At 35.8% G+C, this 16,498-nt stretch overlaps 1 protein-coding gene across 7 annotated transcripts in view; it reads left to right on the forward strand.

The window, feature by feature from the left end:
* LOC148615302 (receptor-type tyrosine-protein phosphatase H-like) overlaps positions 1 to 16,498 on the forward strand; it is a 134,902-nt gene that overhangs the window by 18,932 nt on the left and 99,472 nt on the right. For all 7 annotated transcript variants that reach the window (XM_088590151.1, XM_088590147.1, XM_088590150.1 and 4 more), the window contains one exon: positions 15,174 to 15,428. In XM_088590151.1, coding sequence (XP_088446277.1) covers positions 15,174 to 15,428 — 255 coding nt within the window. The remainder of the gene's footprint in view (positions 1 to 15,173; positions 15,429 to 16,498) is intronic.

The raw sequence follows: 16,498 nt of genomic DNA on the forward strand, positions 1-16,498 counted from the left end.
TCTGTCATTAAATTGTCACTGAAAATATAATATACCTATATCTATACTCACTACTCTGATTTGGTGATAAATATTAACATGGCTGTCGTCACAAAATGGCAATGATCATCATCATCTATTCTCGAAGCATCTGATTTCTGTACTCCATCTTATGTCTGTTCGAACTCTGAACCCCCTAAATCCCCAGGCAAAAGAGTGTCCTCTGGTTCATTCTCATGATCTAAGATGCGGTCCTGATCGTTACCAGCGTAACCATGAGAAGTAAGACTCTCTTCAGCAACCAAATCAACAACAATGTATATAAGAAAGTTGTCAGGCTGTGTATTTTCTAGAGGGTCCTTGGTCTTGCTACAGGTTTTCTTATTTTTGGTTTCAGAACTGATCTTGAGGAGTTGTGTATTCTGCAGTAAATTAGTTCCTCATTGATGCTTCTTATTGGCAAAAACTTGTTTCTGTGTTGTGTCCGCATTTTACTTGGTCCATTTACTTTCTTATGAAATACACAGGGTTTCCAATATTCCAATTTACTGGATTCCTAAACTCCAGCAGAATCCATAAAAACAACGTTACATTGCTGGATCTGCAAAATGTAACACCAAACTTCTTTCAAAATTTTGAACCTCTATACTCACAACTGTCAAAGAGGGTCTGCAGTCCTACCACAACACTGTTACTCCCGTAGTGGTATTAATTCAATGTGGTTTCTGAAAAATTCGAAAGATCTTTTGGAGACAATCAGCTCAAGACTTTTATCAGAATATAATGGCATTAAAACCTATGATTTTTCAACACTGTATACTTCTATTTCCCATACTCAGTTAAAACATTATACATCGTTTTTTTTCCCAAAAAGATGGTTCTTGGTAGAGATTCCTCATACTTTGTAAGAAAAAAATCCAAATCATCTTCCAAATATACAGAAGAAGATGTTAACAAAATGCTGGAATTTTTAATCGACATATTTGTCCAGTGTGGTGGACGCGTTTTTCAACTAATGGTCGGCATTCCAATGGGAACAAATTTTGCTCCTCTACTTATTCCTTCACTCTTATGAGGCTGATCCTAAAAGAGTAATCAAGGGAACCAAAGTTATAGCGGTAATCAAACGAATGTAATCCAGAATGGACAAGGTGCACCGGTAGGGTAAGCGTCCTCTGCTTTTCTAGAAACATCCGCCGAGTTGCTCATAAAAAGTCAAGTCCGGGGTAGACAAACGAGGAAAGGAAAACTATGACTCGTTGAATGAATCAGTTTTCATGGTGCTGATGGATACACCATAACGATCCACGAGTTCATGATGACGACCATAAAATATCTGTAGTGATGACTTCAATCTTGTAGCAACATAACCCAGTTCCAGAAGCCTATTTGTAAGAGTTCTAGCGCGATAAAAAAGTCTGTGTAGTTTCGGCAAGCTCTGGCATAACGTATTAGTTGTGATATGAACACTCCATATGCAGGAACCGAAGGGATGTTGCCACAGATGAAAGAAAAGTTGACAATTCTGAATGAAAAGTCATCACGTTTGTCGTAAAGTTTTGTCAATAGTTTTCCTCTACCATCGATTTCTAAGTGTAGGTCAAGAAATGAGGCTGACTTCACAGTGTCTGTAGTGTCCTTTATCTCACGTTCTATTGGGTAGATACGATGTATCAAATCCCCGAAATTAGGATTGTTGAAAGATAATACGTCATCTATATAGCGAAAACTGAGATTGAAGGATTTAGCCAAACGTACAATCAAACCGTCATTGAGAGGGTGAACAAAACAACCGCAACTTTAGGAGGTCTTGATCCTGGTACTCTGTGGTAGAGCCTGGTACGGACTATAGTTCCAAGACAAGTAAAACTGACTGCAACGTTTATTACAAGAGTAAAAGCGAGCTCTCTGAACATACAACATGTTCAAATATATATACTATTCAATTATATAAGACACATCCATCATCAACCACCTGTGTACAAGCATTCTCTTGACCTCTAGGTACAATTGCATTTCTCCTGACTCGCTCACCACCTGTTACGCTCTGGAATATTATTATTTGTGTACAAGTATTTTTTTTACCTCTAGGTATAATTGCATTTCTTTTGACTCGCCCACTACCTGTCACGCTTCCCGAATATACAACATGATAATATATATATACCATTCAATTATATAAGACACATCCATCAATCAATGTGAATCTAGACATAAACATTCTATGTGTCCAGTTTACCCGTACATGTTTACCCGTACATGTATATAATTCAATTTATAGTTAACATAGACAATATTAATTCTTAAGTCATTATACATTCCTCCCTTTCTCAACAATAACAATTTAATCAATAATGTCTAAGTACTGTCCTATCATATTTCCTCCCTTTCTCAAAGAATTATCGTAGATAATTCAGCAAACAAGCCGGTAACCGTACTTGCATTGTGGTAGTACTCGCTAATTGTGTACAGTCAAGTTTATTTTGAAAAATCCGTCACCAGAAACTAGGCACACATCAAATGAGAAAAGTTATATAAAGATGAATGTCAATGTCAATGAAGTTCCGATCCTATCGTTACTGGAACATCAAGTTCAATAATATAATAACAGATCAATGAGTTTATTTACAAATCATCCGCGCTCCAGCTCTCCTCTGCTCCATGATTACAAATGTAAATGTTTGTTTATACAGTTACAAAGTCACCAACACGTCAACTGCGCTCCAGCTCTCCTTTGCTCCATGATTATATAATGTAAAAGTTCGATTATGCAGCTATAAATTGTAAAAGTTCGGTTATACAGCTACAAATTGTAAAAGTTGGGTTATACAGCTACAAATTCACTAACACCGTCTACTGCGCTCCATGATTATGTAGTATCGTTCATTGTGTGAGGCTGCCATAGTCGTCTCCCAGGTAATTGGCAGCACCGCAAAATTGTTATCCATTGTGTTGTGTCTCGAACGAAGGATATATCTTGGAGACTGTTTTCATGACCACTTGTTCAACTTTGTTTTCGTCTAAGTCGCAGTATCGTCTATTACGTAACCCAGAGTCACCATCTGTCGACACCGTTGGGACCAGTTTATATCCATTTTCAGCTGCTTTATGTTCGTCAGACCTGCCTCTGTTTTTCCTGGCCAACCATGAATGTCTGCAAAAACTAGCTTGTCGACAATAACAAAATATCTCAACCCCAATTAATATGGCAATTAACAATGAGATACCTGCATACCCCCAATATGGAATTTGAAAAATAGTATCAATTGTTCGTAAATCTTTTAACTGATTGATTAAATTCGCCATTGGTATGGTTTCCATATGTTGCAATGTGTTAGGAAGCGCATCAATAGTAAAATTAGGCAAAGCTAAATGAAAAGGTTGCCATATTGTGAATTCAGACACATTGTAAAATTTCAATTAATCTTTTTAATGATTGAGAACTTTGAAAACGGTCTTCACCCTTGTAATATGGTAAAAGTGTTAAAGAATCACTAGTAGCAGAACAAGAAGTTTGTAACTTTACTAATCCAATAGGTGGATTTATTTTTTTATTTATTTAGTCTTTTTTGTGTGGTTATTACCCAAAGACCTTCCCGTATGTGATCTGCTATAGATAGAATCGAATTAGAATAAATGAGTGTTTGACAACGTTTGTCTAAGATATTATTGTTTTTCATGAATAGAGTAATAATACATGTCTTACTTAAGTTTACTGGGTAGACTGGACTTTTAATGTTGCAAAATCCGACTAATGGATTGGAACATTGTTTTAATTCATCTGAAGTTAACAACACATATTGCGTTCTAGCCTTATTAACTGCCAGTGCATTACTTTCTAATTTATAACTGAAGTTTCAAAGTAACTAAATAATATAAACCTTTTTCAATCATGAAATGAATTTCTGTAACTAAACCCCGCAAATGAAAATTAAGTACCATGAAATTTTCTACCCTTACAATATGTTTCTCTTACATTTCTGTATTGCAGACGACTTACGAGTCCCCTATACTTAGTGACCAATTAATTCAAAAGTTCCCTATTTTGGAAAACCTTATTTCTCGTCATATTTAAAATAGATATACTTTTGGACACTACATGTGTAATCGTTTTCTGATTACGACCAAAGAACCAAAGAGCAGGAAGACAACCAGATGGAACATCACCATCTCTACAATAAATAAGACCAAAAACTAGTCAAATTATACAACAAAACAACTAAAATGAAACAACGAAATATGCATATGAGATACAAAACATACAAAAAAAAAAACAAAAAAAAAAAAAAAACACACAATCATATTTATTATGTACATGCTGTATTGTCCCGATAGAGTAATGTCTGGAATAGCGGTTCCAGAAACTGATAATCAAGGCGCCAGCTTTGGCAAAACGGCTCTTCTGTAAGCGAATCAGAATTACTGCCAGAAATGTTTACATGGCTGGTTCATTTTCAGGTTCTCTATAGTAAAGTGCCATCTGCATAAAAGAGATACGAACCCAATGTTATAACAACAGATAACTTCTAAAATTTTGGCTAAATGCCAACGAGTTCAACAACTGACTTCGATCTGAACCACCATTTTCCAGTTAAGTTTAAAAGAACCATAACTAAGATTTCAAAATGAATAAAAAATAAAACAATGAAAATGAATGATATGACTACAATGAAACCTTTTGTGAACATCTGAATTGTTCACAGACCAACAAATAAAAACTTGAACTGTGTACAATGAAATTGACAACAGAACCACAAGATCAATATGACAATGAATTAAACGCACTGCAAAGCAATCTTTTTTTAAGACATCTAAAGTCAATTTCAATGTCTCATTTCCTTTTGAGGATTTATGAAGACGACGTTTCGTACGTGATTGAAATATACGTTTTGGAGTAACAGCATCCACTGACATCTCTTCTCCACTGCTTGAAGGCCTGGTTGATCCCGTTGAACCGACCTTCGACGAAAAGGATTCTCAAATGTACTTATCAGAGTGAAACGAAGAAAAAAGGAGAAGAATATTCACCAGAGGAAGTTGTAGTACTTACTTCCGTATCAGTATCTATATCAGTCTCGGAAATAGATTCCTGCTTAATTTTGACACGTTTCAATAATCCGAAAATACGGCCGCCAATAAATAAATAATCCCTAACAATTAATAATGAAACAAAATCAATTCCCGAAAAAAAAATTACTTACGTAAAAAAATCAACTTCAAAAATACTCCTATGCATTTTAAATAAAGTATGCTCGGCAAAATTTAAGCATGCTAAACATGCCTAAAATAACTAAATGGTAAGAAAGAAACCGACTTAAGCAACCCATACACGTTGACATATTCTTTCTAACACAAAATCAAAATCTGGATAACCAATTGAGAGCAACTTAATAACTTTCCACAAAACTTCACGATGCACCTCATTACTACATACGCATTTCTGTGTTTTCTTATTGCCTCGGTCAACAATGTTACCTCTTGTAACATAAAAACAACGTTATCTACGTTCAAATGACGGCCAACTGCCATACAGCCATATATCTAACGGCTCCAACTAAATAAAACAATAACGGCAAACTGCCATAGAGCCATATATCTAACGGCTTCAACTATAATTAAAATAATAACGGCGAACTGCCATAAAGCCACATTTCTAACAGCTTCAACTAATTAAATACAACCGACCACTTCTCGTATATACACAACGACAAATGGAGCTGACAATAATAAAAGATAAAATCACGTATGCACTAATTAAAATAAAAGTGAAGTTCTGTGAATAGTAATTTGCATCTAGGGAATATCAAAGAAAGAATAAGATTTTATAGAAACCAACAGAAGAAAAATCATCGACCAAAATATATGAACCTATGAACACGCACTACTGCAACTAAATTATTTTTCGCAAAAACGTTCTCTAGTTCCATAACTTCACAACTTATCAGGAACATAAGTAATGTAACCCTACATCACTATTTTGCTATCCGCAATACATTTGGTCCCGAATATACAACATGATCATATATATATACCATTCAATTATATAAGACACATCCATCAATCAATGTGAATCTGGACATAAACATTCTATGTGTCCAGTTTACCCGTACATGTTTACCCGTACATGTATATAATTCAATTTATAGTTAACATAGACAATATTAATTCTTAAGTCATTATGCATTCCTCCCTTTCTCAACAATAACAATTTAATCAATAATGTTTAAGTACTGTCCTATCATAAATCTCTACAATAATTTTGTTGTTGTTGCCCTATCAAACGGACTGAAAAATGACAAAAAATCAGTACCAGAACACGCCACGATTAAGTTATCTATGTTAATACTTAGTAGTGAATTAACTTTAGGAAACGGAATGTAAAAATACATTGCAAGCATATAAAACTGCTTTTTATCTAAAAAAGTACTTGACTTTAATTTTTTTGCAGGACACAATCTAATTTTGTCTTTTCAGAACATTGTTTCAAACAGGTTGACAGATTGAATATCTTTTTTCTTTTACCTCCATTTTTGGCGATTATCATTAGATAAGATGACGTTACTCTGTGCTAGAAACTCTTTCAACAGGGTTATGATTCCAACTCATTACTTACAATGACGCAACTATGTTTTATAAAAGCAATTAAATAAGTGTCATATGAACACAAATACATTTTTAGTAATAGTTAACGTTTTCCTGTTGAAATCATTTCTTTTCATACTCATACTTACATTTTCACCATTTTGTGTTCAAATTCTGATCTGGAACTTCATGACAATGAGTTTATTCTAAAATGGAGATCGGACATTTGCTTGATATGCTTTTGATGTTAAGGTGAAATATTATGAAGTATTCGTGTTTGATGTAACATGATATTAGAGTCCAGTCTGAATATTAAAATTTCAGTTAAAATAAACGAGAGTTTTCATGCCAGTAGTGAATCACTCCTGGGCTTGGGCCATTGTAGTTTAATGGAATGAAATTGTAACCTTGTTGAGAGTGTATCGAACATAAGGTTACGCTTAAGAGTATCAGACACAAGGTTACGCTATCGTATCTTGTTTGTTGGGGTTTAACGTCCGAGCAGCAATATTTCAGCTATATTCAGACAATGAACATGAAATGGATGATAAAATGAACATGAAATGAAAAAAAAGGATGGGTCACAAGGATAATAGGGTCGACAAATTTTGATTGCCACTGGAAAAAGGGGGATGGGTAAGGTTGGGCAATTTAGCCTCCTGTGGCGGAGCGCAAAGGTTCCTACTCCTATCGAATTCCACAGCAGGGTTCTTTAACGTGCGAGGAACGTGGCATCTTTCCCAACACGGTGCACCACTATGGTTTGCGGTCAGGTTTTCCGTATTATAGCCTGACAACCCCAGCATGTAACACGCCAGGGGTACCCCATTCCACCACCTGGGGCACACATCCCAGTTGCTCTGTGGGCAGAGCGCCTAGCCCCCGGGTAGGTTTCTGAGCACTATTTAGTCGCCTTATACGACAAGCTTAGCGCTGCTGCAGGCCTATTCTTTTAACACCCGGACCTGCACGGGGCTAGATTATCATTTGTTTTTCTTTCATTTCCACAGGGGTAACTCCTTTAAACCTGAACCGTTTCAAATGCTTAAAAGTAGTAGGGATGATGGTTTCAGCCAGCACTCCACATTTAGTTTAGTTTCGCACTTTTGGCTAGGGAAGAAAAATGACATAAATGGAAACCGGTGGTTGCTATAGTGATTAAAAATGAAGAATCTATTGTTCATAAAAACATTTTCTGAAAAAAGGTGACTTTTAAAAGTATTTTGCAATGTTTTATATATTTTCAATATTGAACGGGCTGTTTTCAATGACAATTTTTACCAATCTAAATTTAATAAGTGGATTACAAAGTGAAATAGCTCAAAATCTAACAGGCGATGCTCATATGAGGAATGGGTTTTCGAAGGAAAAAGTTTAAACAGTTTCAGGGGATGAAATAAACATTTAAGATATATTGCGGGAAATTTGATATTTTCAAACCTGATTTGGTGAACATTTTTGCAAATTTTCGCATATTTTTGTATGGTTTCTATGGTAACACTATATGCTGTGGGTTATTTTTTTCCAGAAATTTTTTACTGCATTCTGAAGGCCATGGCTTAAGCTATTTCTAGATAAATAGATTTACAGATTCTTGACATTTTTTTAAAGTGATAAATGTTACAAAGCATCAGATTACAAGACCAAAATTAGGCAGTTCTACAATACTGTGGAGTGCTGGCTTAAATAGAGATGCCAATACCCCTACACATATAAAAAAATTGCTTTACATCTTAGAAACTAGTGTTTTTATGCTATGCTTTGATACAAGGTTTAAAAAATGTAACTTATGGTATGGACCTATGTTTTTGTTAGCTAAGATCTCCCTAGCAACCAATTATGCAGATGTTTTGCAAAGTTAACAGAACAATCATTGAACTGATTCATGTGTGAATATGGCTCTTGCCATCACAAAGAATTAAATATATTTTCAGGGTTATGTTGCCACAAGATTGAAGTCATCACTACAGAAGTTTTATGGTCGTCATCATGAACTCGTGGATCGTTATGGTGTATCCATCAGCACCATGAAACCTGATTTATTCAACGGGTCATAGTTTTTCTTTCCTCTTTTGACTTTTTATGAGCAACTCGGCGGGTGTTTCTAAAAAATCAGAGGACGCTTACCCTACCGGTGCACCTGGTCCATGCTCCCAGTTTTTAGTTGAGTCCGAGTTGCTCATTTACTTTTGTTACTTTGTATGTATGATTTTAGTTACTTTATGTTCTTTGTTGTGTATGTCTGTTTTCCATGTCTGGTCTTTGTCCCTGGATTACATTCTTTTGATTACCGCTATAACCTTGGTTCCCTTGATTACTCTTTTAAAAGCTAAATATTTGCGCAGGTTACATGTAACGTAGTTAACCGAGCAACTTTTTAAGTGCACAATAAGCAAAGGTTTAATAACCTTAGACCTGGAGTGGGCTTTTTAGTATTTGGTTTTCAGTTCATTCAGATTTCTGTGATTTTTCATGCAATGAGCTTCAAATGTGTGTTAAAAGCTTACAAAACCCCAACTTTAAGGTTTATAAGTACATATGGGTTGTAATTTTGTATGTTTTAAGTGGAAATTTTCATTTAAAAGATGATTATAGCAAAACAGTGAAATGCATATCTGCACTTAGGTATAAGGAAAGTTCTCCCATAATGATGAGGAGATAGCCTAGTATGCGAATGCCTCTAAAATGTTATCAATTGTCCAATTATGATACATTTGGTATCATTTTACTCCTAAGAAGGTAATCTTTCAAGAAATAACTAGAAAATTACAATATTTAATATTGCATTCTGCTTAAGCCAGCACTCCACAGTTTACTTTAGTTTCGCTCTTTTGGCTAGGGAAGAAAAATGACATCAATGGAAACCGGTGGTTGCTATAGTGATTAAAATGAAGAATCTATTGTTGATAAAACATTTTCTGCAAAAAGGTGACTTTTTTTGCAATGTTTTATATATTTTCAATGTTGAAGAAGCTTTTTTTCAATGACAATTTGACTTCATTGTGAAAGTGAAAGTAAGTCAATTTTTTACCATGCTAAATTTAATAAGTGGATTACAAAGTGAAATAGCTCAAAATCTAACAGGCGATGCTCATATGAGGAATAGGTTTTCGAAGGAAAATGTTTGAACAGTTCCAGGGAGTGAAATAAAAATTTCAGATATTTTGCGGGAAATTTGATATTTTCAAACCTGATATTATGAACTTTTTAATTCTACATTTTTATTAACGTTAATTGTCTTGAATGAGCACTTTGAATGGATTTTAAATTTTGATTTGAATTTCTTTGTGTTCAATGGATTGTGTAATTTGAATAGATGTCTCACGGATTAGACAGATGTTTGAACCTTTCCATTTTACTGGTGATTTCAATAGCCCATGTATTGATTTTTAACCGCTTTTGATTGTGCTTTATGAATAAATTACAGGTGTAAGGACGTGTTGTGCAATGTTTACCCCTCGGACATTAATTTTTACCTTTGTTTTTTGTTTAATTATGTTTAATAATTTTTTTGTATTCAGTTTCAATAATTAATGTTTCTATTTTGACTATCGTAAGGTCTACATTTTTTTTAATGGTGTATTGCATTTCATGTCAGATTTTTATTGTCGACCATTGCATCACCTATTACAGACGCACTCAACCTTATCATCGATGTTATCCGTAGTATAGTGCTCTAGTGGGTAAATTCCTTTTTTCACATTTTCAATGTGTACATGTCGAATGTTCTTGATTTGACCCGTAATTGTGTTGCATTGGGTAAACCATTGATTTGTTGATTTTTTTCTCTCCATTTTTTTATTCGTAGTTTGTTTTTTACGCCCTTTTTTGTTTGAGACTTGTGTGCTGGTTTAATGCTTTTCTTTTGTTATTATAAGGAGATTGAACTTTTTACTGCTACAATATTTTCGATATTTGCATGTCGCGTACACCCTTTGAACGTGTTATGAGGCTCTAGTGGGTAAATTCCTTTTTCATACTTTCAATGTTTACATGTCACGTGTACTAGATTTTTCTCCCTATATTTCATTCGTGGTTTGTTACATTCGCCGCCCTTTTTTGTTTAAGTATTGTATGATGGTTTTTTTTTTATAAGGAACTGTTTACTGCTATAGTATGTTTTCAAGTTACTTACACTTTGACCTGTGTTCTTAGGCTCTGATAGTAAATATGTTTGTTATGCTGTTGCTAGTAGGTGTTATCGGTTTTGAGCTACCCTGTTTTGTAAGGAGGTCTTTCTTTAGTGTAGTATTATTACACAACACGATTTTTTTTCTTTTATATTTATTTATTATTTATATTCATATACTCGTCGCGGGGTGTCGTCAAATCCGGGTCCTGCTCAATGGTCTGTTCCATAAAGAATTATTATTCCCCTTTAAATAACACTTTACGACCCGATCTTCTCATGATTCCGCTTTAGTATGAGGCTTCTTGCCGTCAGAGTATCATTGGCGTCAAGGCCGTTTTTTTTGTCACTCTATTTAATCTTCACTTTCTTTTGTTTACATTACTTCTGGTCTTTGAACCATTGTGCATTTCATATAGCTCCTGATATTGTTGATGAACTACCCTCTCAGGTCCTGATATCGTAGATCAATATAATTCTAGTGGAACTTTTGTTACATTCTTGATTTATTAAGGTCGCTGTTTCGTATACAAGGATGCACGATAATCCGCTCTCCTTTCCACTTGTATTTGATATTCTGACGTTGTACGTTTCACGTTCTTAATACAACTACACGATCTTGGTTTCGAATTCCTCTCTATACAGTTCCATTTATAAATGTCACATCTGTTTTATTGGCTTTTTTCTTTCCTCCAGCTGGTCTACCACGAGGTCGTTTTGAGACCCCACTTTCTTTTGTTAGTTCATTCTTTGGTTTTCATTGAGCCCTTCCGGTCGTCCATTGCACGTAAATGGCATCACGACTTGTGATCTCTTCTAAATGAATCCCTCGACAGGGAATTATCTTGAAAATCTTTACTGCTCCTTCGCGGGTCATTTACGTAGTGACCACGTATCCTTTTTCATCTCTATTTATACATTTCTTCATCCAAGAACACATCCTGAATTTCCCATGGGAAAACGTTGCTTCTCAATCTCAAGTTGTCGGGAGTGCCTTGTTTCATGTCGATCAATAAATATTCGTGGGGTTTGGCAGTGACATACTCGTACAATTTCATAAAGTAGTTTGTCATTTTGGGGAACATTTGTTGGGCCATGGTCATGGCCTGTGATACGTCTCTGGGTTTTTTCAAAAGAACCAAGTAATGAGCATTCAGGCTGATGGTTCTGTGATTCTTGTTTTTGTTGAACAGATTCTGAACCAGCAACATGACCCTTATATTTTTATGGTGAGAATATTTCGTGAAGAGATGGGAGATAGATTCGGTGACCGAATTTATCATATCGTCTAGAATAAGCAAGTGTCTCCCTCTGGGATCCAAGGTGTCAAGGTCGGGGAGTCCTTGTACAAAGTCGACATCCTCCATGGTTCCATAAAATGTCTGGTACACGTCGTAGTATCACGTTATTCGATGCGGTCTATACATCATCATGTGTTTCACGTTTTGTACGAATCGACGTACAAACATCGTTTTTTCCACTTTCGGTGGGTCCTGCTATAACACTGGTAAAGGGATGGGCCCACGGCATGAAATGGTCGTCCAAGTATTCTTTGGGTACGTCGAAAACAAGGTGATCGTCTGTTGGGTGTATGAAAAAGTTTTCGTCAGTTGGGTCCTTGGGCAAGCTTTCTTGAGTTTCATCCTGGATCTATTGGCGTAGCCCTTCCATCGAAGTATAAGGGTCTTGGCGTAGTCCATTCAACAAAGTATCTTGGTTTTTTCTTTTCTCAAAGCATACTGTTGTAATTCTGTCATCAAAGTATCGTAGTCCGATAAACCAGATTGTATCGATTCTGTCTTTCTAAGGTTGTCTGTTGCTGGACAGGATGCGTATGTGAACTGCATTGGTCTGTTTGCATGGTTCACGTAGCGTGATAGAAGCAATGATCCTTGCGATGGTCTAGAATAAGGAGAACACCTGGTTTCACTCCGATGGGGTACATCAATTAGAGCTTGGTATCCACGAGTTTTCCTAAAATGACGTTTCATATTATACCTTCTTGTAAAGATCATCTTGCATTCTGGTCAGGTCATGGACATCTTGTAAACGACGACCTTCTTCTTCGAAAACAAAATGATAACAATTTTTTTACTTTTACTTTTAAGACTATTTTTTGCAAGTCTTCTCGTTGATATTCCTTCCTTACTCTAACCCCACCTTTTGAGGCTATGTATTGTTCTTTACTTTCTTTCTTTTGACCCCTTAATATAGACCCTTGACTCTTACCCGACTCGGACTCTTAACTCTAACGACTCTTGACTCCTACTCGACTCTAACGACTCTTGACTCCGACATGACTCCGACTCTTCGACTCTAACGATTCTTTACTGCGGCTTTTGACTCGTACCCCCCACTCTAACGATTCTTGATTCTTACCCCCTACTTTAACGACTCTTTTCTCTACTCTACTGATGCTAATCATCTACAATCTCCCCTTCACTCGTCCTAACCTCCTATTTCTATCCTTAACTCTAAACTTTTAACCTGACATGAGGTTTAAACTAGATGGTTATTTCTTTAACAATAACATTCATAACACAAAGGTCTAACACCAAGCCTTAACCAATACAAAACCTGCGATAGACACAATTAACCTTCCGCAATTCTGAAGATTCAACCCTAACGTTATGATTAACCATTTTTTTCAACTAACTTTATTCGACCTCAAAGTGTATCTCCTTCGCAAACCGTGACTTAATCGATAAACTATTTCTCACATTTATTGGCCATAGCCCTAAACCTAACCCTAGACAAATAAATAACATGACTTGACACCAACCCTAAATATAAACTTAAGCCTAACCCATTACTTAATCATACAGCTGATCCTAACCCGAACCTAAATTTAACGTTTAACTCTAACAAATTTCTTGACACTGGACCTTATCAGAAACTCTAATCCTAGTTCTTTGACCCGCACATTAACTATCTAAATATAACACTGATCCAAGTCATAACCCCGAACCCGAACAAGTAACGATCGAGACCTGACCCCAATCCCCATAACAAACTCTATGTGTGACTTTCATAAAGTCTAAGACCTGACATAGACCTAACTCTAGACTTAACCATAACCCTAGACAAAGGGCAACATCTGACCCCAACCTTAACCATAACCCTAGACAAAGGGCAACATCTGACCCCAACCTTAAACATAACCCTAGACAAAGGGCAACATCTGACCCCAACCTTAAACATAACCCTAGACAAACGGCAACATCCGACCTCAACCTTAAACATAACCCTAGACAAACGGCAACATCCGACCTCAACCTTAAACATAACCATGAAGAAAATGGAGAGAAAAAAATCAACAAATCAATGGTTTACCAAATGCAACCCCATAACGGATCAAATCAAGTACATGCGACATGTAAACATTGAAAATATGAAAAAAAAGGAATTTACCCACTAGAGCCATATACTATGAATAAAATCGATGATAAGGTTGAGTGCGTCTGTAATAGGTGATGCAATGGTCGACAATAAAAATCTGAAATGAAAGGCAATACACCATTCAAAAGCTATTAACGTTCCAAATGTAAACTTTACGATATTCAGGATAATCTTCACTGGTTAGTCAAAATAGAAACATTAATTATTGAAACTGAATACAAAAAAATATTAAACATAATGAAACAAAAACAATGATAAAAATTAATGTCCGAGAGGCAAACATTGCAAAATACATCCTTACACCTGTAATGTATTCATAAAGCACGATAAAAAGCAGTTAAAATCAATATATGGGCTATTGAAATCACCAGTAAAATGGAAAGGTTCAAACATCTGTCTAATCCGTGAGACATCTATTTAAATTACACAATCCAGTGAACACAAAGAAATTCAAATCAAAATTTAAAATCTATTGAAAGTGCCTATTCAATTATTACACAGAAATGACAATGAAATTAGCAAAAATAATTAAAAAAGACAATTAACTTTAATAAAAATGTAGAATTAAAAAGGCAATATAAAGAAAGAAAGACAACTCTCGTCATAATACACCCCCTCTTTTGTATACTTAACAGTTTACAGTATAATATATAATGACACTAATTAGGACACTTATTGAGGATACCTATGGAGGTCGTTTTCTCCTACCAACATTTAAGACCACCCTTCCTACATCAAAAGGTTCCCATGTTCCCATTATTGGTCCCTTCATCTAAGTCCACTTCCGGTCACACCCAAGGTCCACTTCCGGTCATACCCAAGGTCCACTTCCGACCCCGCCCTCTACCGGGTGTGACGTCATGTGCATGCGCATTGGGGTGCACCACCTTCCACCACCTGAAAAATGCAACCCGAAACCATCATCCCTACTACTCTTAAACTGTTAGGCTATGAGATCTATTGTAAAGATTGCTCATAAAAGCGTCCAATCTATGATATTTAGATATGATACTGCATGTAGCTGTAGCAATATTTATATAATCACAGTTAAACTGTTGTAAAATTTCTTCAATGCAAATTTCAGAACCGAATCCTCCGTTTTCAGTAAGTGTCATCTCAGAAACGAATTCCAGTATAACGATTCAGATTGAGCCAGGAAACGAAACTACTGTTTTTTACAGCGTTTTAACGAACAATCAAACCGTCATCGAGAGGGTGAACAAAACAACCATAACTTTAGGAGGTCTTAATCCTGGCACTCTGTACAATAATTTTTCTGTTGTTGCCCTATCAAACGGACTGAAAAGTGACAAAAAATCAGTACCAGAACACGCCACGAGTAAGTTATCTATGTTAATACTTAGTAGTGAATTAACTTTAGGAAAAACAATGTAAAAATACATTGTAAGCATATTAAACTGCTTTTTTTTATCCAAACTATTGTTTTTATCTGCAGGAAATAATATAATTTTGTCTTTTCAGAATTTTGTTGTAAACAGATGATAGATTGAATACGACCTTTTTCTTCTTCCATTTTTGGCGATTACCATTTGATACGATGACGTTACCCTGTGTTGGAAACTCTTCCTAAACTCTTCTTCGAAGCTACTTTATAGCTGGTCTGATCCGAAAGACAGAATATCGTTGAGCTAGATCCTTTAATCTCAGTTTCCACTATATAGATGACGTATTATCTTTAAACAATCCTAATATCGGGGATCGGATACATCGCATCTACCCCCAAAGAACTTGAGATAAAGGGTACTACAGACACTGTGAAATCAGCCTCATTTCTTGACCTACACGTAGAAACCGATGATACAGGAAAACTATTAACCAAAACATTACGAAAAACGTGATGACTTTCAATCAAAATTGTCAATTTTCCTTTCATCTGTGGCAACATCCCTTCAGCACCTGCGCATGGAGTGTTTATATCACAACTCATACGTTATGTCAGAGCTTGCCGAAATTACGCAAACTTTTTTATCGCGCTAGAACTCTAACAATTAGGCTTCTGGAACAGCGTTATGTTGCTCAAAGATTGAATTCATCACTACAGACGTTTTATGGTCGTCATCATGAACTCGTATATCGTTATGGTGTATCCGTTTGCACCATGAAAATTGATATATTCAACGGGTCATAGTTTTCCTTACCCCGTTTGTCTACCCCGGACTTGACTTTTAATGAGTAACTCGGCGGGTGTTTCTAGAAAAACAGAGGACGCTTACCCTACCGGTGCACCTGGTCCATGCTCCCAGTTTTTAGTGGAATCCGAGGTGCTCATTTGCTTTTGTTACTTTCTACGTACGATTTAGTTACTTCATGTTCTTTGTTGTGTATGACTGTTTTCCATGTCTAGTCTTTGTCCCTGGATTACCGCTATAATCTTGATTCCCTTGATTA

The sequence above is a fragment of the Perna viridis genome, chromosome 6 (assembly GCF_037379345.1).
Source record: "Perna viridis isolate PV_CMFRI_1.1 ecotype Kerala chromosome 6, ASM3737934v1, whole genome shotgun sequence".
In the NCBI taxonomy this organism is placed as follows: domain Eukaryota; kingdom Metazoa; phylum Mollusca; class Bivalvia; order Mytilida; family Mytilidae; genus Perna; species Perna viridis.